At 43.4% G+C, this 22,657-nt stretch overlaps 1 protein-coding gene across 4 annotated transcripts in view; it reads right to left on the reverse strand.

The window, feature by feature from the left end:
- The window catches only part of LOC142572915 (secernin-2), a 129,498-nt gene that overhangs the window by 97,493 nt on the left and 9,348 nt on the right, over positions 1-22,657 (reverse strand). For all 4 annotated transcript variants that reach the window (XM_075682363.1, XM_075682365.1, XM_075682364.1 and 1 more), the window contains one exon: positions 18,006-18,193. In XM_075682363.1, the coding sequence (XP_075538478.1) occupies positions 18,006-18,193 (188 nt within the window). The remainder of the gene's footprint in view (positions 1-18,005; positions 18,194-22,657) is intronic.

Genomic DNA, 22,657 nt, shown 5'->3' on the forward strand with positions numbered 1-22,657 from the left:
AATCTGCAATTTGCTTCGTTATATTGAAATGTCGTTGTATTGAAATTCAACCTTTTATGCAAATAAGTACAGTCGCCAGTTGATTTTTCTTACACAGAAAGGGGCCACAGGGTTTTCCAAATTATCAGGCAATCGAAAAAAGCAAACCTGAATGAGAAAACAATTCATTTTGACGAATTTGGGAGTCGGCGACGATATCCTCACATCGGCAGTACGAATTAGGCGAGGCCAGCCAGGCTTTCGCATGCACTCTGCCACCGTGGCTGATAGCGTTGCCCGCACTGAGACGACGCTATCATGAAAAGTGCCGGCAACGGGGAGCGAATGCTTTGTCAACCTCTCGCTCTAATGGGCCGCTGAAACTCGAGATTGCGCAACATCCAACACTAAACACGTGGCAAGATAGCTTACTTGATGCCACGCCTTCTCGGCACGCCCACTCTTTGCACACATGGCAGATTACCTCTAAAGCAAAATGCACGGATGCGTATGTGCTCAGCTGTGCTTACAGCCCTGCACAGCCGAGACGCCCGCCAGAAATCGCAACGCATGCGCTTGATCGCATTACTGCGAGCTCACTCCGCTCCCCCTCTTTCCCTTTGCTCGCGCGGGAAGGTGGCCTCCGAGAAGCCACCATCTTGTCCCGCCCTTGCATACTTTCATTTGCATCTAAAGCACAAAGGGCGCGGGGCGCGATAGGATCTCATCGCACTTGTACTTCCACAGAGCATGATGCCTCTCCACCTTGGAGGTCGCTCTTGTCGCGCCGCCTGTGATTTGAGAGGTGCGTTCGCAAGCAGCCGCTTGTAATTCAACTGTTTGACCATGTGCGGCCACGGAAGTTCCCATTTATTGCCTCGGCATTCCTTAGCGGCGAAAGCAAAATTTCGTTATATTGAAGTTGCATACAAACACACTTCGTTAAATTGAGGTTCTAAATACATGGTGTTCTATGGACAAGAGGTTGCGAAAAGTTAAATACTTCGTTATATCGACAATTTCGTTATATTGAAGTTCATTGTATCAAGGTTTAACTGTCAGTGCATTTTATTACCATAAAATTGGGCCAAATTGTCCACAATGACATGCTACCATCTACATTTCAATGCGTGCTGCCGACTGCCTATCAGAACTAAGGAAGCGATGGTGCTGCCCCCTGTAGCTTGATCTTGCAGCAAATACCCAAGCCTTTTCACATGCTTTGTACAGAACTTTGTATAGAGACATGCATTTTCCCTTTAAAATCATTCTTTTAAAAACAGTACAGCACAAACGTCCTCACAAGAACAGACACTAAAATTGATTTTAGCCAAAAGGCGCACATGCCGCTACCAATAAAATGTTTGTCTATTTGGGCTCCTCTTAGTGAGATGAGAAACAAAAATTATGGACGCTACTGGCAAAAATAATCCAGGCCAAGAAGTTGTCTATTCGAGCGATGTATACAAAAAGTAACTTACTTTATTTATTTATTCATTTACCTCACAGGCTCCCGAAGGAGTATTGCGTGAGGGGAGGATACAGGGATTTGCAAAAAAGAAAGGAGTAAAAAAAAAATTATACATTGTTAGCGAGTAAACATGAAAGAACAAATATCTAACAATATAAATAACACGATAAATGAAACAAAACGACTGTGTGAAGTGACAAAAAAGGAGTACCAAGAAATTATGCAAATGGTAGCAGGTGAAGATGAATGAACAAGTCTCTAACAATTTTAAAGCAATACAAAACAAAAAGAAAAAAGAACTATACAACTTCACTGCAAGTATTTACTTAGGTGCGCAGTATGGTTTAGTTGTGATGAATTATGGAAATAATATGCATAAGCGTGCTTTGAAGTATACTGAGTCAAGAATGTCAACTATGTCGTTTGGTAGGTTATTCTAATGCTGAATGGCACGTGGTAATGTGGAAGAATTGAAAGCATTTGTTCGGCCAAAGATACGCTGGAAACAGATGATTGTGCAGACGCCGAGATGTACGAGATGGACAAGTGATCAGCAGAGTGGACGGGCGCGTGCTATGGATTATTTTGTGAAATAGACAAAGCAGTCCTATGGTTCTTCGCGATTCAAAAGATGAGAGAGATAAAGATGACTTTCTGCTAGTCCCACTAGAGTCGTGGTGATAATCTCTGACAATGAAGCGGGCGGCACGGTTTTGGACCGATTCAAGAGTTGCGATTAGGTAAGCTTGATGAGGTGACCAGATAGGGGCTGCAAATTCCAGTTGTGGCCTTACGAAAGTCTGATAAGCGATTTGTCTGGTGAGGGCAGGAGCATCACGCAGGTTGTGTTTAAGATAACCGAGCATACGTGAGGCTTTAGCAGTTATTTTTTCGATGTGCGCAGACCGTTACAGGTTAGGTGTAAGGAGAATGCCGAGGTACTTGTATGAGTTGGTGCGTGTGACGGGGTTCTTATCAAGTGAGTAATCGAAAGCGGAAAATGTCTTTTTACGGGTGAATGTCATTAGCTTGCATTTATCAGTGTTTAAGGTCATTTGCCAAGAAGAGCACCAGTTAGTAATACGGTCAAGATCTCGTTGAGAGCAACGTGACCGGAAGGTGAGCAAATTTGACGATAGATCACACAATCATCTGCAAACAAGCGAATGGATGACATTATTTCAGATGGCAGGTCATTAATATTGATCAGAAAAAGTAATGGTCCGAGTACGCTTCCCTGTGGTACACCAGATGTTACATCGCTGATACTGAAAATAAAGTTATCGACAACGGTGAACTGCTTATGGAATGACAAGAAATTTCTTATCCAAGATACTGTTACGGAATCTATGTTTAAGCATGAAAGTTTAGCTATGAGACAGCAATGAGCAACACGATCGAAAGCCTTAGCGAAGTCTATGAAAATGGAACCTGTTTGTGTGCCCTTATCCATGTTTAGGAAAATATCCGCAGTTTGTTCGAATAGTTCCGTTTCACGTGATAGTCCTTTTCTAAAACCATGCTGATGTTTAAAGAAGAACTTGTAAGTTTCCAAGTGATTTGCTATGTTTGAAAAGATTATGTGTTCTAGTAACTTACCGGGAACGCTTGTTAGTGATATTGGGCCTTAATTGTTAACAGCACTTTTATCGCCAGACTTAAAGAAAGGTATGACTTTACCGACCTTCCAGTCATACGGTACTTCCCTGTTGAGAGGGAGTGTTGAAACAAGCAGGAAATGACTGTGCTAGAGGATACTACTGTATATTTTCATATCTTTGAGTTTATACTGTCCATCCCGGAAGAAGTTGACATCTTGAGGTTGTTGATCAGCTCAGCAACACCAGTGGTTGTTATATTGATGGGGGCCATGTATGTATAATCGTGTTCGATGGTCATGGTTCGAATCATTGATAATTACATTTCAAAGTAGATTAGGGGCTTGACAAAGGCAGCACTGCTGGCTGTTTTTTATTGCCATTTGATACCGATTATGCCAGCTTTCACCAATGGCTTTCACCATCACTGCACAAGAACCACTGCAGAATTCCCTTCAACAGTTTCGCTGTACAATGACTAGTGGCGGCTATTATAGCATAGCCAAAGCAAAAACGAGATTTGCTTGCTGCAAGCATGACATGGAATGAAGGGTCAAAGAATTTGGGCTACTGGTGTGGACCATTTAGGAAGAGGCCATACAGGTGCCGAGACTGGTCAACTACGCTCCGGTCTAGATGATGCCTTCTGCGGCAGACACTGGCCTCTGACGTGGTATTGCCAGCTCTGAACTACAAGATCCACAAAGGGATTGAGCACTACATGTAATAGGCCACTCAAGCTCATACAGATAAGGTGTTGATTTAGTCAATTATGCAAACTGAATTCATGGAAAGCAAATGTATGTAAAAAAAAAGGCGTAAGTTAGATGTGTATGCTTTTTGTCTTTGTTTTGCATTGTTTCTTTTTTTTCCTGACTTCAGTGAGCTTGTCTACTTGGATAATCTGTTTCTACATTCAAAAACTCTTCATGTGCAATACATTCTTTAAACCACAGTTCGTCGGAATAAAATGTTAATACAAGATGTAGAATGTATATTTCACTTTAAGCTGTGAATAGAACTTGATGTTGACAAAGTATCAAGAGTTCATAAAGACTTCATGCTGTTATTTTTTTTTTAATTTATCTCTTCTATGTGTAAAACAGTATTCTACCACTGCTTTAAAAGGCAAAGAATCATGGCAAGAGGATGCACAATCAGATTAACTGACCAGTACAAGGTCAAAGCATGCGTGTCCACAGCACAGTCACATGACTGAGCTTGTGTCATCAAACCTGTGCTGCTAACCTCCGAAGTCAGTTTCCCGTAACCTTGATTAACAAAATTCCCTAGATTTCTGCGAAATGTCATTGTTCGGTTTGTCAGAACGGTTTCTGTAGCAATAATTTTTTTGGGTGATGCTAATAGAGTATGATAGACAAATAATTCTGGGCAATAGACAATTATAGTTTAACTTATTTTTGAGTTTCTTTTAAAATATTGAAATAATGAAGTCACTGGACTCAAGCTGAAGTGATATCACAGTGAAAGTCGGTAAGCTAACAACACAGCCTCCTGCTTGGAGCCACATTCATAGAAGGTGTCAGCACATCTACACTCTCATCATCATCCTCAGCCTATTTTATGTCCACTGCAGGACAAAGGCCTCGCCAGAACAGGAATCGGCCTTCCTGGTGCAGTATTTGGCCACTCCCTCCCAAATGAATTATTCATATTTTGTTGTTACCTAAATTTGTTTTGGATGTAGAGAAAAGTGATACGAAACCTTACTCGAATCATAAGCAAGATGGGCACAGAGCCTTCCAAACAAAATTTAACAGTGTCAAAACAGAGTGCCATTTCCCGACACCAGCGTAAAAGATGTGATATTGGTGGTGCAGTATACATTTGTTTTGCCAGTTACATATAAATGTTTCATTCAGAGTGTACAGACATCAACGGCAGAGCTAGAGATACGAAAGGAATAATTGCCATAGCAGTCTGATGCGAATCCCAACATGCCATCGCCTCTGAGATTTTCAGTGCACCACAGGCACTGACCAATAGCTGAAGTTATGCTCAGATGCCATGCTGAGCCTCAATGTTTGGGATTCCATGTCATTCCTGGCGAGCAATAATGGTGGAATTTTCTTGAGTTTAGGTACTGTTTCAAAAACGCCCATTTTTAGAGCTTTTCATTAAGCATATACTTGCATTTAAAACGTAAAGCTTTGCATGGAGGCTGCTCTAAATATATGCTATTTGAAACTAGTATTTTTACGTGGTCCAAGCTGTCATTGCAATTGTCCTTTAAAGGGGCGCCTAAACACCTTTCTAAGTAACAACAGGATGGCCTCACTATTGAAGGACGTCGTCGTAAGAAGCTCCTGCCGCAAAAGTTTTTTAATCCTTCAAGTATAAGTGAAGTTAGACGTAGTTATTGCGTGAATGAGTGGCTTTCTCGCTCTCCTTTCGTTTCCACTAGTGTGCTGGAAGCTACACAGGGGAAGTGGCAAGAAGGCAAGGCTCCGCCCAAAAACTGAGCATCAAACCAGCGAGAGCACTTGTCGCAGCGCACCGTAGCGGCCGTGGCGTCTACACTCTATGCAGCATGCCGCTGCTCTCTTGGAGACCACACAGCTATGTCAAACAGTTATGTGCAGACCGGTAGTGCACAGATGAAAGGCCTTTTTTGTCTTTTCGAGATATCTTGAGATATATTTTTCATTTATTTACCTCAATATTACCAATGATATTATTACTGAGATTGTTCTCATGGTTAAGAAATTAGCCAATAGCTATTGGTTGGCTTCAATGCTTGTGATGATGACATTTCAAAGGTGAAAGCAAGCTATTTTTGGCTGTTTTTAAAACGAGATAGCAAATTCCCTGCTAGATGCAGCACAATATTTCACTCATATGTTCAAAGAAGCCATTTCCTCCGATCGGGAGCATTTCCTTACCACATTCCAAAAGTGTATGCAAGCCTACTCAAGACAAAAGTGCATGTCACAGCACCAGCGGCTGATAGTCGGTGCATTTCATTAGCATAAAATTGAGCCAAATTGGGTCACTCTACTGATGAACAATCTAAACGAAGAGACCACCGCTAGTTCCAAGCTCCTCTTGCTCCCAGATGAGCATGATGGCAGTTGAAAGGAAAATCTGGTATTCACCTACGTGTTCCCCAAAGCTACACTCCCGAGTCTTCCATTCGTGGCTCTACCTTGACGTTGCACATATACACAGAGCTCGTTGGGTTAAGTAGTAACAGCTTTTTCTGCATTCTCAAGTCACTGCTGCACCCATATGCTCTCCGCTCAGTGCCTCTATTAGATAGAAAGTCGTGGTAACTGCTCTGTCGTGGTAGATGCTCTAGCCACACTGAAAAAGATTGGTATGCATTCTCCAATTACTGTATTAACGTGTATTACTGTACTGCTGTATGAAGAATAGAACTGGTAGAACTTTTGAAGTTAATCAACAAGCATAAGACAGCTGACATAAGGAAGTATAATATGGATAGAATTGAACATGCTCTCAGCAATGGAGGATGCCTAAAAGCAGTGAAGAAGAAACTAGGAATAGGTAAGAATCAGAGGTATGCATTAAGAGACAAAGCCGGCAATATCATTACTAATATGGATGAGATAGTTCAAGTGGCCAAGGAGTTCTATAGAGATTTATACAGTACCAGTGGCACCCACGACGATAATGGAAGAGAGAATATTCTAGGGGAATTTGAAATCCCACAAGTAACGCCGGAAGAAGTAAAGAAAGCCTTGAGAGCTATGCAAATGAAGAAGGCAGCTGGGGAGGATCAGGTAACAGCAGATTTGTTGAAGGATAGTGGTCAGATTGTTCTAGAGAAACTGGCCACCCTGTATACGCAATGCCTCATAACCTCGAGCGTACCGGAATCTTGGAAGAATGCTAACATAATCCTAATCCACAAGAAAGGGGACGCCAAAGACTTGAAAAATTATAGACCGATCAGCTTACTGTCCGTTGCCTAGAAACTATTTACTAAGGTAATCGCAAATAGAATCAGGAACATCTTAGACTTCTGTCAAGCAAAGGACCAGGCAGGATTCCGTAAAGGCTACTCAACAATAGACCATATCCGCACTATCAATCAGGTGATAGAGAAATGTGCGGAATATAACCAACCCTTATATATAGCTTTCATTGATGACGAGAAAGCGTTTGATTCTGTCGAAACCTGAGCAGTCATGGAGGCATTGCGGAATCAGGGTGTAGACGAGCCGTATGTAAAGATACTGAAAGATATCTATAGCGGCTCCACAGCCACCATAGTCCTCCATAAAGAAAGCAAAAAAATCCCAATAAAGAAAGGCGTCAGGCAGGAAGATACGATCTCTCCTATGCTATTCACGACGTGTTTACAGGAGGTATTCAGAGACCTGGATTGGGAAGAATCACGAATAAGAGTTAATGGAGAATACCTTAGTAACTTGCAATTCGCTGATGATATTGCCTTGCTTAGTAACTCAGGGGACCAACTGCAATGCATGCTCACTGACCTGGAGAGGAAAAATAGAAGAGTGGGTCTAAAAATTAGTCTGCAGAAAACTAAAGTAATGTTTAACAGTCTCGGAAGAGAACAGCAGTTTACGATAGGTAGCGAGGCACTGGAAGTGGTAAGGGAATGCATCTACTTAGGGCAGGTAGTGACGGCGGATCCGGATCATGAGACAGAAATAATCAAAAGAATAAGAATGTGCTGGGGTGCGTTTGGCAGGCATTCTCAGATCATGAACAGCAGGTTGCCATTATCCCTCAAGAGAAAAGTGTATAATAGCTGTGTCTTACCAGTACTCACCTACGGGGCGGAAACCTGGAGGCTTACGAAAAGGGTTCTACTTAAATTAAAGACGACGCACCGAGCTATGGAAAGAAGAATGATGGGTGTAACGTTAAGGGATAAGAAAAGAGCAGATTGGGTGAGGGAACAAACACGAGTTAATGACATCTTAGTTGAATCAAGAAAAAGAAATGGGCATGGGCAGGACATGTAATGAGGAGGGAGGATAACCGATGGTCATTAAGGGTTACGGACTGGATTCCAAGGGAAGGGAAGCGTAGCAGGGGGCGGTAGAAAGTTAGGTGGGCGGATGAGATTAAGAAGTTTGCAGGGACAACATGGCCACAATTAGTACATGACCGGGTAGTTGGAGAAGTATGGGAGAGGCCTTTACCCTGCAGTGAGCATAACCAGGCTGATGATGATGATGATATATTAACACAATAATATTAAGGGCCCTGTGTCACAGAAAATTTGGTGTCGGTGTTGGCGCCAGCAAATTTGTCCATGGGCGAAACTTTCTGTATATATTTAGGTATATGTATATGCCACGCCTTGCTATATGACATGCGGTATAAGCAGGTTATATTGCCACACCATTCTAACACTAAAGTTGCTCGTACCATGTCTTACATTCTTGACAAAGTTATTCATTGGAATTTTGAGAATGACACCCCAAAAACAAATGTCATGAAAGGAAAAACCGTTAAATCTTCTTACAGACTTAAATATTGAAGGTGTGAAACAATAACAGAAACCTGAAAATGATAAAACTTTTTTTGCCGCAGCTGTGCACTACCTTCGGGATCGGCCCACACAAGAGGCCACGTTTCTACTGGAAAGCTTGCCTTCGTGCATAGTGTTTCTTGCCAGCGTTTCCCAGTAAACATTACAGTTACACGAGCTGCAGTTGCCAGGAAGCATACAAAGCAGTCAGGGATCTTTGAATGCTATCGCGTTTCACTCTTAAAAACGGAGCTTAAGCGTTCTCCAAATTTTTTCTTCGAATACAGGTAAAGCTTTCTTTCCCGAAAAGGTTACCCAAAATGAACTATCAACCTACATTTGTGATCAAACAATCTCGACCTATATTTGTGAACAAAGCTATCAAATGTACTGAGCTAGCAGAGTTCTCACATCTAGCTCGCCGTAAAGCCAGCCTGGAGGTTATTCTGACTGGCTTTAAGAAATGCTGCATATCCAACGCACATGACGGCATTGAGGACGACATCATTTGGAGTTCCAAAAAACGCCAGCAAAGCACCCGACAAGGTAGACTGCTATGGAAGTTCCGACAAGGATGCAGCTCACGGCAACAACTGGTGAGAGTTAGTAGCCGAGCTTACGGTGTATAAAAGTGTGTCATGATCAAAGTTTTTTTTTTTTTTTTAAAGAGATATAGTTCAACCTATATTCAAATTACAATGTTTTATTTCTCGGCAAGTGAAATATACCGTATTTGCTTGCATAATGATCGCACTCGCGTAATGATCGCACCCCTAAATTTTGTCATCAAAATTCGATTTTTTTTTATTTCCCGTGTAATGATCGCAGCCCGAACTTGCCGCAGCGATATGTCGTGTGCCAAGTCTAGCTAATAATGATCGCGCTTACCATCTGTCAAATGCTACGCAAACGACTCTTCAAGACAAACCAAGCGGTCTGCACGCACCAAACATTCTTAAGCAGATGCCCCATTTCACTCCTTTCATCATTTTTCGCACTTCCATGACAAAAAAAAAAGCTACAACCAAACTTGCCTTTATTATGTGTAGGCTTTATAATGGTTGGGGTCAACAACAACAACAACAAAAAATGTGCCTTTCGATTCTTCTCGTCTGCACTCGTGGGCACGTAACAAATCGCGAGCAGCAACGATAGCAGACACGTTTACAGTGATACGTTAGAAATGTACCCCTATTCATACGCCGACGCTTGTAAAACAGCTAAAATATTCGCCCACTCTTAGCGGAAACGTGCCGTATTAGGATAGTAGTGAAGACAAATGCCGCAGTTTCCGCAGCATGCCCGCCATGTGTTCCTATGCCACTGGCAGCTAAGCACGCCCATCTCTTTCTGTCCCCTCAAGAGAGAGAATCAACTTTTATACTGAGCCCTTAGTAACGGTTGGTGCGCGCTGGCACCAGATGGGGTGGAACCTTCTTCTCAGGTCCCATATGCGTCCAGCAGTTCCTGGCCCCTAGCCGCCAGCGCGAGCTGGGTCGGTAGGTCGGGGCTGGACAACAAGGTCTCCCATCGCTCGGGGGGGGGGGGGGGGAGGGGTTGGAGCTGGGGGGGGGGGGTAGGGATGGTGGGGGGTTCTTGAGCTTAGTGCACTCTGCAATGATGTGTGCTAGAGTGCTTTTTGATCACATGCAAAACGGGCATAAAGTGTCATGCTCTGTTGGAAACTTCTCGTGCAAGAGCACGGGATGTGCTAGCGACTCCACTTGCATGTGTCGCACGATCGTTTGCTGCATTCGGCTGAGTTGCGGATGCGGACGGGGAAGGCTACATCTGCCGCTTCTGTACATTTGGGTGATTTATTTGTAACTTTTCACGGGGTACGGTAGCTCTGGCTCATCCTCGGCCCGGATTGACAGTTCTCGGGCATAGTGGTCCTACGTCCCCTCAACGTGGACATGGCTGTGTTATTACTGCAAACTCGCCGATATTAACGAAACTATTCATTACTGATATGGAAGAAACTGTTTCAATGCACGTATGTACTCACAAGACGAAAACAATATCGCGTTCGGCGCGTTCGGCCATAGCCTCCTCTATTTTTCTGTGCCTGCTCAAAGGCTGCTGAAACACCGTCTGAAGGCAATGCCCCTTTGCCGAATTTTTCCGCGGGGCGGCGCTGCCAGCCCTGGGGAAGGCACGTGCAGGTGTGCGGGCTGCGGCAATCAGTCGGCGCATTGTTTGCGCTGTGTTTACGCAGTTTTTCGCGTGTGCCAAGAGCTATGGCATACTGCTGTGTGCCGGGATCCCGCAAATCAGACGCGAAGCGGAAAGTGCCAGGAATTTCATTCCATGAAATTCTTAGTGACAACGACTTAAGAGTGAAGTGGCTGCAAGTGATATCCAGAAAGGACTGGGTGCCGAATACCACATCATGCTATTCAGTCATTTGCAGCAAACATTTCCTCCCTGACGACTACAAGGAAGGATGCAAGAGTAGGAAGCTTAAAAGAGGTGCGGCACCGAGCGTGTTTCCAGACAATCCAGAGTATATGCAAACACCTGTGAAGAAGTCCTGGAGCGATGCTGTTTTGAGAAAACAAGAGGCTGCCGTTTTGCATTCCACGTCCCTTGTCCGTGCTACTGCAAGGTGCCTGCCTCGCGATGTCACTGCCGACTCTCCGCTACCGATTGCATCGTCCCCCGTGCTTGACTCCTCGAACATGGATGTTTTTCCACAAGAGATAAGAAGGCTCCTTGGTGATCTCCTCAAGAACCCGAAAAGCTTGCTGCCTACACCAGACACTGCGGCACTCTCCATGTTAGGAGGCTACTTGGCCCATATTGTGCAAGAGAAGTTGGACTGCAGCTCCTGCAGTGCTCTTCTCACATGACCTGCCTCATCTGCGCCCAGCGACAGCCTCACATCACATCAGGACAGGGGAGGGCTTTTTTATCCATCTGCCGAGTTCGTCTATGTGCTTTACACACTGCAAAAGTACATTGAAGTGATGCTAGAGAAAAGGAGGTTTCTGGCAAAGCCCCTTCAAGCTGCAGTCTCAACTGCCGTGGATGTCCTTGCAGAACATGGGGCATTAAAATGTGCATGTGCACGCAGTGACCATCACAAAGAACTTTTGAAACTTGTTTGTGCAATGTTCTTCAGACCAGTATTCATGAACTATGCCTTGTCTGTGACAGACAGGAGGGACATAGTCAAGCCACTTACATCCAAGCCACTTTCTAGGAAGTTGCTGAAGCTGTGACATGTGTTTACCCTTATGACTTTTCTTGCTTATGAGAGTAAAGTTCTTGCATGTAGACTAGATGTGCCTTGCCTTTTGGTTCCGTTGCATCATTACCAGGCAAAAGTCGGTAGTAAACACACAGATAAGGAACGCTTTCAGATTAGCCTGCAAAAAACATCTTAGGAACATGAGATGGTGTTCACAGGCAGACTCTTGTGCCATTGAGAAATACTCTCATATAATGTTTGTTAATGAGGTAACCTAAGGGTTCTAATGTTAGTGTGTTTTTATAGGGAACTAGCGAAATGAATAGCATCGCCGGTGATGAAGTCAACAAACTAAAGGTTCACCTTGGAATCGCTGCTCACAATTTGCTTGGTAATCCAACTCCTCATTTACGTATACAAATTTCGTCGCGATCTTTCATGTCCCAACTGCCCTGCCCTTTATGCCAACCTATTCTGCCCTGTTGCTCTGTAATGGGGTTTCTTTCCCACCTCCTCCCATACTGGCTGGACTGGCTTGGAGCTGAAAGTGAACGGCGCCTGCTCGTGCAGCAGGCCATCGACATCCTAGGCGCCTAATGCTTTGTGCCTGAATAAAGTCTTATACTACTACTACTCATTTACGTACGCTTGCATATGTATAAAAACAATATATAGGTAGCCAACATCGTGACCATTGTCCCACATTATGTACGTTTGGAGAAAAATGGAAGCTGCGCTGTCTGCTCAACCCAGGGCTGCGGGCGCCACCTGGGAGCGGCTTCGCGTACTTGCATGAACGGCACTTGGCAACGGCCCCAGCTGCCATTGACCAGGCACAGAAAAATAAAGGAGGCTATGGTTCGGCTTGCTCCGCCGGCCGCCACTTTTGTTTTGTTGTCCCGCACTACATACAGCGGCAGCTGCCTATTTGTTGACCTGTTATCATCTCACAGCAAATGTGAGATGAAAAAAATTTTTTCTTTTTTGCGGGAAATTTAACCCGCGTAATGATCGCACCCCTGAATTCGCATCAATTTTTTTTTACAGAAAACTGCGATCATTATGCGAGTAAATACGGCATAGGAGTAAACCTAAATTTGTGTTTGACCTATTTTTGAGTACATATGGCATGTATTATTTGTATATCATTCCTGTAAGGAGAATACAGAAAATGTCTGCAGCTGCAACAATGCGTACAAAATCTTTTCTGAGGAATTAATTGAGCTACGAGCAGTAAACAGCGCTAAACAACAGGACAAGGAGAGGGACACAGACAACAGCGCCGACTAACAACCAAGTCCTTATTCCGAAGCTTTCCACATTCATCATAGCGGCGAAGCATGTGTAAGCCCTACCCTCTACTTCTCTCCTTCCAAAAGAGATTGCCTTCCTATCGCATTAATTGCAATTTTCGCCCCTGCGCATGCTGAATTCTGTTGATTCTGTGCTTTCAGAAAGCAGCGGAGTATATATATGTTGACTGAAAGAATAAAGACACTTGGTTGTTACTGTATTCAGCGCTGATGTCTGTGTCCCTCGCCTTGTCCTGTTGCTTAACGCTGTTTACTGCTCGTAATCATGAACCAACCAGCAATGTGTACTCTTCTGCAGAATTGAGCTAATGTCAGAATGATAAATGAGGCAGCTGCCTCTTTCTGACATGGTAGAAACTTAAGGAGAAGTCCGTAAAAGCTCGGCTATGTGTACACTATGATCAGGACACCTGGAATACTTTGCTTCACATAAATGACACCGCATCGACGGTAACAATGTTTAGTAGCTAGTTAACGTTTTATGGTGCAGCAGCCAAGCTTGACCACAGTGCGCCAATGCAACCGTAACAAATGTAATGCTTCTACTGTGAAGCTCTGTCGACTCACTAAAGTTCTCTTCATTCTACTTAAGTGAAAGCATTGAGAGTAATACGCTAAAGGGGCACTGGGGGCAACACTCAACACTTTTTGAGCGTAATTAAACCTGCCTGGTCATTAGACAATGCTCTCATGACCACATTAGCTAAGTTTTGTTCCATGGCATGTAGAATGAAGTCTACTATTTTATTCGAGAGACCACCTAACCTTTCCTTGAACTTCTTAATACCCCCCCGGTCTTTCGTGCTTATTGTTGATGCACCAACAAGTGCGATAGCTATTGGCCATATATTTTTTGGATATCACGGCAGTGCATTGCCCTGGCAGGACCAAAAAATGAACCAACAGTGAGAACTGTGACTTGCTGATGATGATGATTTGTTGGCATCCCACTGAGACAGGGCAGTGACAAATGGTCACCTAGCCTGCTTGAGTTACTCAGGTATGCTATATGTGCTTTTTGTTCTAGCATTCTTGTATACACCTCTCTAATCTTTTCTCTCTTCCTCAACATTTCTCTATCTGCCTTGTACCACTACCTGTGCTTGTAACAAATCTGGTCGTATCAATCTCTTCCCTGCTTTTTTTCCACCAACACTCTAAACGTCTCTTGCTTATCTTGACTGCTGACTGGTTGATGCTTCCATTCACTTTAAAATCCAAGCTTGATCCTCAAATGCCCTTCATACCAACATAATGTAGCGCAAAGGCACAAAACAAAGAAGAGACAGAGATACACATCACAGGCGCTTGTGACATGTATCTGTGTCTCTTATTTCTAATTGTGCCTTCGCGCAACATTATGTCGGTAAGGAAACACCAACTAGCCCAACAACAAGTCCTTCTACAGAATACTTCCCTTCAAGTTATTGTACAGATTCTCCCTTCTAATTTCTTTCTTCCCATTCTTGTAAATCTCCATTGCATTTTTTGTTTCCATTCTTTGCATTCAATGCACAGTGTCTGTTTCTCTGACTTTCTTTCTGATGACTCCTGGTTGTCTATTTACAGTTTCAATCACCCTGTACTTGGTTGCCAACTTTCTTGACTTCTTCCTCCATTCTGTGTCCACACTTCTCAGCTGTGCAGTATAGCTGCCCATTTATTTTCATCTATGTTTCTGAGCCTTTGTTCAAAACTAACATTGCTCTGTGCTTCTCCGACTTCAAAAGGCACCCAACGCATGTCACCCTGCAATGCCTCATTTATGATTTTACCTTGGGCGCCCAAAGCCAACTGGCCATACTGATCTTTAGTTAACTTCCAGCCCCGACGAGATATGCCATTTTAAGCATAGAATGACATTTGCGAACACTAGCGCTGGCACCATTACTTCTAGGTGCACCATTTTTCCTTACTATAATAATTATAGTGAAATCTCGTTAATTCGAATCCACTTAATTTGAACAGATGCCACGGTCCTGTCAAAACTATGTGTACTTCAATTAGCGAAAACTCCCGGTAATTTTGAACACATAGGCATTCGCGATGGTTAATTCAATCACACTGCGCTGCCGACCATGCTCTCAGCAGTGCACCGAGCATGTGGTGGTGCCGCTGACCTGGCAGTGTGGCCGAACGCCGGCTGCTGCTCCCATCTCTCGTTGCAAGCAGCATAATTTGGCAGGTATAATTCGTACCAAAAATAAAAATTCAAGGCTATTCCGCCCTGCAAAGGTAGATGACCAGCGGAGCTGTAAACATCGTAGCATGAAAACTTGTGGCAACTACTTTATTGCATCACTCACTGTCACTTAGTAACGACGGTCACAATGGCTTTGTCGTCACTATGATGTACACTGACAGGCACACGCGCAACTGCAAACGCATTCTTTGATAACATCAAATTGATGCACGTATGCCGCTGGGTGGTCGGGTGGGCTGGGTCGGTGTGGCATCGCAATCACTATGTCTGCAACACGAAACGAGTAAACCACTCCCTTTTCAGTCCCGACACATCCAAACTGAAATCACCGACAACGACCAGAGGGGTAGGGCCATGGCAACTAACCAACGCAAAGTGAGTAGCCATGAACTTAATGAGAGCAGCATTCCGGGCAAGTTGGTAATCCATTGCTTAAATGATATTGCGCGACATAAAAACGACACGGACGGAAAGAAGACGACACACCAAGCGCTTGGTGTGTCGTCTTCTTTCCGTCCGTGTCGTTTTTATGTCGCGCAATATCATTTTAGCCATGAACCTTATGGGGGTATGAGCCATTGATGATGACAGTTTTCGACATGCGGTTCCGTATGTTGTATGTGCGATTAGAAGGAATGTAAGCACTGTTCGCTACACTTTGCTGAATGCTTGTACGCTCTGCCTTATGGGGCTATGAGCCACTACAATTTTTGCTTGCCTATGGGGGTACGAGTGTTTACGAGTATGAGCCGTTGATGATGATAGTTTCTGTGGGCGGACACGAAAATTCTAACGCACCCTAGTCGTGTACAGCTCCGCTGTAAAAAGAATTTAAGAGTAAAGTCGTGGGGAGGGTTATATGCTATATTTGCATTGCGATGCGACTTCGCAGCAGCAAAATTTTTTCCTAGAAATGTAGCTTCACGGCACGACACGCCGCACTGCTGTGAAGTCACACTCCCGAAACATGTCACACGTGTTACCTTGGTGAACATGAATCGCCTAACACGGTGCAGCACTGAAGTCTTCCCTTCAAGGAGCTTCCGTTAATTAGAACTCCATTTAATTCGAACAAATGTTTGGGCTCCTTTGAGTTCGAATTGTCAAAACTTGGCTTCAAAAAACGGCCCATCTGGCCTATGTAAGTTTTGCCACATGTCAGGGGAATCTGATAACGCCAACTTGGCAATCTACATGGGGGTTTTTGTGTTTCACGCCGCAGCCACCTTGCTTCTTTCTGGTGTTTGAACATGCGAATCCGAGAACACGAAGGGTCAACTAAAACCGGGAGCAACGTCATTTACCCATGCATTGCCTAGATCATAAATGCAGGCCTCTGCTCAACCAGGTTAAGACCCTACGCAAGTGCAGTAACAAAAAAGCACGGGAACTTTTAGAGGCATATTATATAAAAAAGAAGGGACAAGCATGCATCAGGGACACATCGGTCATGCTTTACAATAGGGAGGCACGTTTCCCAGATAATATGATTAGCTGAGCCACGCCATTGGCTTTTTGTGGTTTTGTATTTTTTTCTCTTCTTTTCTGCTGCTGATACTTTGATGCACCTGCGCTGGCATGGTCTGATATTTAAGTGCTTCCCTCGAATAAACCTCAGTTGTTAGTTTGTGCCTGTCCTGTCTTCTTCCTTGTGATCGTCTACAAAGCGCATCCAATCTTTCCAAATATAACGAGTGTATGCTGACGATGGCGTAACGAAGGAAGTACGATGAGAATCGGATGACGAAGTTGAATGACGATGATGGAATGACCACAGCAGCGTCACGACAACAGTATGATAACTGTATGACAATGGCACAATGATGATTCTGAAATGATAGCAATGGTATAACAATGACACTGTGATGACGACAGCATGAGGACAGTGGTATGATACCGAGTGTATGACAACAGCGGAGCAACAATGATGGCTTGACGATGATAGTATGAGGAGCATTGGATGATGAAGCTTTAATGTCGACGATGGAACAACCATGACAGTATCACGACGATAGTATGACAACGAATGCATGACGACAACTGTGTGACGATGTCATAACGATGGCATGACGACAATGATCATGACAACACTGTCATAATTACAAATGAATGATGACAGCATGATAAGATGGAATGATGAAGAAGAAATTACATCAACAGAATGATGAAGGCGACATGACGACAATGGTGGGCACAATCGGTTGGTTTCTGCCGCCTATGATGCATAGCGATGCATGGAGGGCAACACCGCCTAATGGTGCACCAGGGAGCCGAGCTTTGCATCCCCATGACCTAACTACTTGTCCTCTCTCATTTATGAAATTGCATGCATAATCATGTGTACTTTAACCAATGAAAGTACCTTCCGGTGTGCTGCCAAGGTACCTATGCACTGGCATGCTGCCAAGGTCTACTTCTGCAAGCAGCACAAAACTCGGCAACATGGCGTTACGAACTTTATTTCACTCACTTCTCTCACTGCGAATGATGCCAATGGCACAAAACTAAGCCATGAGCTAATACAAGCTAACGCTTTCCCAACTGAAGACCTAAACCAGGAACCTGCTTTGAACATCCAGTGGACATTAGCTTTCTGTTTGAAATACAAGAAGCCTCGTCAATATCAGTTAGACGAACGGCAAACAGAACAACTCCTCCATTTCCAACTATGTATTTAGATATGAGCTCCCGAGGTAAAGCTTATTCCTAAACAGAAGTAGTAGTCTGGAGCAATGCGCATGCAAATTTGCAACTCACCTCACCAAGTCCATGCCCAGCAGTCGTTCGGTGCGGTCATCTGGTCCATTGAGATGTGTAAAGATGGCCTCATTGCCAATACAGACGCCATGCTCGTTGGCTCCCATTTCGGCACCCCACATCCAGGCCGGCTTGCTCAGCATGACTGCGCACGTCTCGGCCACCTGGTCAACTTCTATGTAGGTGCACTGCAGTGGTTAACCAAGAAATAAAAGCTAAGTCAATATTTGTCTTGTGCCCAGAATCAGGATATCGAGAGCACATTGTTAGAAGCTATTTTTAGAAACTCACACATGACAAAGTGGTGAAGTTAGACATGTAGTGCGCTACTTGAGCGAGAGAGAAAGAGAGAAGCAAAGGAAAGACAAGGAGGTTAACCAGAGATTATCTCCAGTTGGCTACCCTGCACTGGGGGAGGGGCAAGGGGATGCAATAGGTGAGAGAGAGAGGGACAAAAAAAATTAAAAACCTACACACACACACACACACACACGCACACACAAACTGTTTCTGTGGGCACTGTCACGCAGCCTGCAAAGACGTTCCTAGTGTTATGCAGTGTCACCGTACAATGCCAGGTCACATAGTGAAGTCACAATTTGTCAGAAAGTCCAGTGTCTCTTAAGTACCGCAGCAGCGCTTTCATAGCGGATCACGCTGATGTTTGCATAGGCCAGTTTCCAAGAATCTTGTTTTCTGTCATTGGGTGCTTGTCCAGTTTGTCTAGGGTGGCTGAGAGTGTTCAGCAAGCTTTTGGTGTAACATTATGACGTGTTTGCCAGTGCACCTGCACGCACAATTACCTTGTATATATACATTTCCACCATCATCTTCCTTCTTGCAAAATTTACTGGAAGTGTGGGGTGTTAGTTCTCAGAATGGAGCTCATGCAAGCAGCCTGCTGCACCTTCATCACTTGGCCTTGCTTAATTCCTTACCTCAACTGCACGACTGTAATACAAGTTTTTTTACAGAAGGACCTGCTGTTCATGGCAACGTTCCTTGCAAACCCCTCTGTGATGAAAATACATCATCATAGACCATCACTGTGGTGTATTCTAAAAGTAAAAGAAAAACAACAAAACGGCAATAAACACAAGTCTTGCAAGTCAAAAGGTCAGTGCTTGCTAGACCCAATAGTGATTTCTTTTTTCCTCATTGACATCTTCAATGTGTGACATCATAACAAGACGTACTGTTTGGTTGGTTCATTATATTTAATGGGCCCATCTAATGGGACAAATCTTTAAGCTTGAATTATATGTACTGCACGTTAAACAATACATGTCCCCCAGGAAGCTGGCAAATTTTTAGCACATCTGGAATGGCAGGAAATTTGTACATGTATAATTTTTTTTTTTTTACATTGTGATTGCAGTTGCTGTGCCGTTGAGTGCCAAAGCATGAGGAACAAGCAGAGTCCAGCATGGCAGGCACATGGTTTCAGGATGTTTCATAGCAGATAACACAGTGGTGACCTTGCATTTCTTGACGTCAGTCAAGCCATGCCAAAATGGCAGCTGCTGTCAGTGGTAGGGATTTGCAGGCAGCGATTTCAAATTGGAATTTCATCTAGAAATGTGTTGAGACTCCAATTTCTTCCCTGTATGCAAGCATATTTGCCCCTCTACCCTTAGTTACACTGATAAACGTAGACTAGTTGGATGACCATGTTGTAGCCTCTTTAAGAAATTAAGAGAGCACAAGAAATGACATGGACAAGACTAATGGCACAGCTTAAAGCAGTTTGTTTGTTTTTACCCCTTGAGGCATTTCTTTCTGTACATGCGTAGACAAAGGATGCCTTTCTTTCTTCCCGAACTAAAGCAGTTGCTAGCTGATAACCATGATGTTTGGTGTTTTGTCCGTGTCTATCTTTTTTTCGCTAGTTTATTTCCTAACACCTTTACTGCATGAATTTTTATTTTGTTGCGAAAAAATTAGACAAGCCTGCGTGTAGGCCTGCTATGCCTAAATAAACCTCACTTTTCTAATGAAATGCTTGGTTGCGAATTTGTGAGCCAAACTTGTCACTTGTCACATATTACATATGATAACACCATGCAGTACGGGCATATTTAATGCCCATGAATAAAGACACTCCCATTGCAGAAAATTGTGTGCTACATGTCTTTTAGTCAACACACGTGTATTACAATGCCTGCGCAGAGTAACTGCTAAACAATGATAAAGCAGGAAGCCCAACCATCACTCTGCAGCACACGTGTTTGTTATTGCACGTTCCTGGAATAAAATAAATGTCAACATGCAAGCCATCCTCAACCTTTGCTGTGTGTATTCTGTGAGCTATGCACAGGGCTGTGAAAATTTCACAACACCATCCATACATATGTATATACAGCAAAGGCTGTCTAAATTTTTATGCAACACTCGCAACAGTTGTCAAGCACTAACAGTAGCCATAAAGAATACAAGCACAAGCATATTTTTTGTTGCCACATCTTTTCTACTGCAAAGCTGAGTACTAAGTGTTTCGAAGATTGTGAGCAGTATAGTCGCAGTAAAAATTACCCCAGAGCAGCACCAATAGGCCCCTAAAAAGTAATGGAACCCAAAAAGGACGCTAATGGTACCAAACACGGACATCCATACTGTAAACAACATGACTCTACTAAAGTTGTTCAGAAGGGCCGCAGTAACTACACCGCACGCATTCATTGTGTAGTTTACCACACCTGTGAATCTCTCAGTACATCTCCGACTGTTGACTCATGACAAACATCACACTCTACTGATGATTCACATCCCGCATCCAGACAGTGCTTTTTCGAGATCTCTATCACATCATCTATATCATCATGTGATCTCTATCACATCATATCACATCACTCTTTCAGGCTTTGCTCCAGCCAAAATAGCAAACGTACCAGCATGAACTTCATCAAGAACTGTGGTGCATCTCTCTATTCCGGGATTTATTAAAAAGTTGCGTATACCCTCATGTGCCCTTAGGCAATTAGCCTTACCATATATGTCTGCAGAATATGCTACTTCCATGCCTCTAAATATATATATATATATATATATATATATATATATATATATATATATATATATACGGGTCGGTTTCTCCAACTACTTCAACCGCAACACTCACAATACTGAATTTGACGATCAGTAAGCATTTCTGCCTCGACCACCAAGCTACATCAACGGCTGCAGAGACTGTAGCCATCTGTGAAGCTGTCCACTTTATATCAATGAAACCACCTTAAGTCTGGACTGTACATTCCGATGCAAAACTAGCACTACAAGTGATTCATTCTGCCCTTACAAACAAGTACTGTACTGTCTCGTTGCTCAAGATGTGGTAGAATTACACGATTTAACCTCGAGCACTGGCCATCATATGAGGCTTCAATAGATTCTAGGGCACTGCCGCTCATACAGGAATGAGCTCACCAAAGAAGATGCAATGATAGCCCACAATAATGCCATGCAAGTGTCCATTCCAGTTTCTCGGCCAGACACTGACGCATATAGTGTACACACCATATGTGTAAAAAACAATGGAACATACTGGGCACTGCCACTCGAACTTGGCATAGAAATGAAATTACCACTTATGATGAAAAGAAGTAATGCAAGCCTGCCGTGCAGGTTATGATGAGGTGTGGCATTCACTCAATGCTACTTGCATCTAATTGCCTGTGCAGATAGTCTGGACTGCAAGGAATGCGATATACCTAAAAACACAGAACAAATCTCGTGCAACTGCCTGTGATATGCTGTGCACAGACAGTAATTCGTATAAAATTTAAGTATAAGTATTTGGTATAAGTTTACCAATCAACCTTTGTCTGCAAAGGTTTCTGTGGGACCTTGGCTGGTCCCTTGTCATCAGCGTGATGTTCTAGAGGTTCTAATCAAATTCTTGAATGAGAGTGGCTTGTATTTGAGATTTTGAAGAGCCTTTGTTGTTCAAGTTCACTCACCACCATTTTCATCTTTATCATGAACACTTCTCCCTCTCTCTCTTTTTTTACTCCCATTTCCCTTCCCCAATGCTGAGTAGCAGGTAGGTCAGAACTTTGATTCAAGCCAACCTCTGAAATTTCCTATTACAATAAATGTATCTCTCTCTCTCTCTCTATTTCGTAAAGCCAGTCATAAAGAAATAAATATTATAAAATACCCCCAGAGCATAACCTCAGTGCCAACGATTACAGAACCTCGCCAGATTATACATTCTGGTTAATTGGTTTTCCATTGTCATACAATAGCGCACAAAACGACATATACAATGTTGAAGCATTGTGTATTATGGCACTAAAGAACAACATTAAATCAGTTTCGATTGGTAACTTATTATTTAGGCAACATAATCTCATTAACTTGATGGAAAAATGTTCGTTATTACCAGAGAAAGTAAAGATTCAATTGTTCCCTTCTGAATTTCGTGCTGAAGCCTCAGTGGTGGTACATCAGTCTGATGTCACAAATTTACAAGTGCTTTTATTGCATTCTTAAGGTACTTCACAAACTTTCCGGGGGATATCTATCCACCTATGCACGTTTGTTTGTATCTATGTATGTTTGTATGTACGTAACCGTTTTCCCACCTACCTGGGTTACTGGCTAATCAGTGGTCGAATGGGTAGCACATCGAGCTGCTGTGCTGAGGTAACAGG

The sequence above is a fragment of the Dermacentor variabilis genome, chromosome 2 (assembly GCF_050947875.1).
Source record: "Dermacentor variabilis isolate Ectoservices chromosome 2, ASM5094787v1, whole genome shotgun sequence".
Taxonomy (NCBI): domain Eukaryota; kingdom Metazoa; phylum Arthropoda; class Arachnida; order Ixodida; family Ixodidae; genus Dermacentor; species Dermacentor variabilis.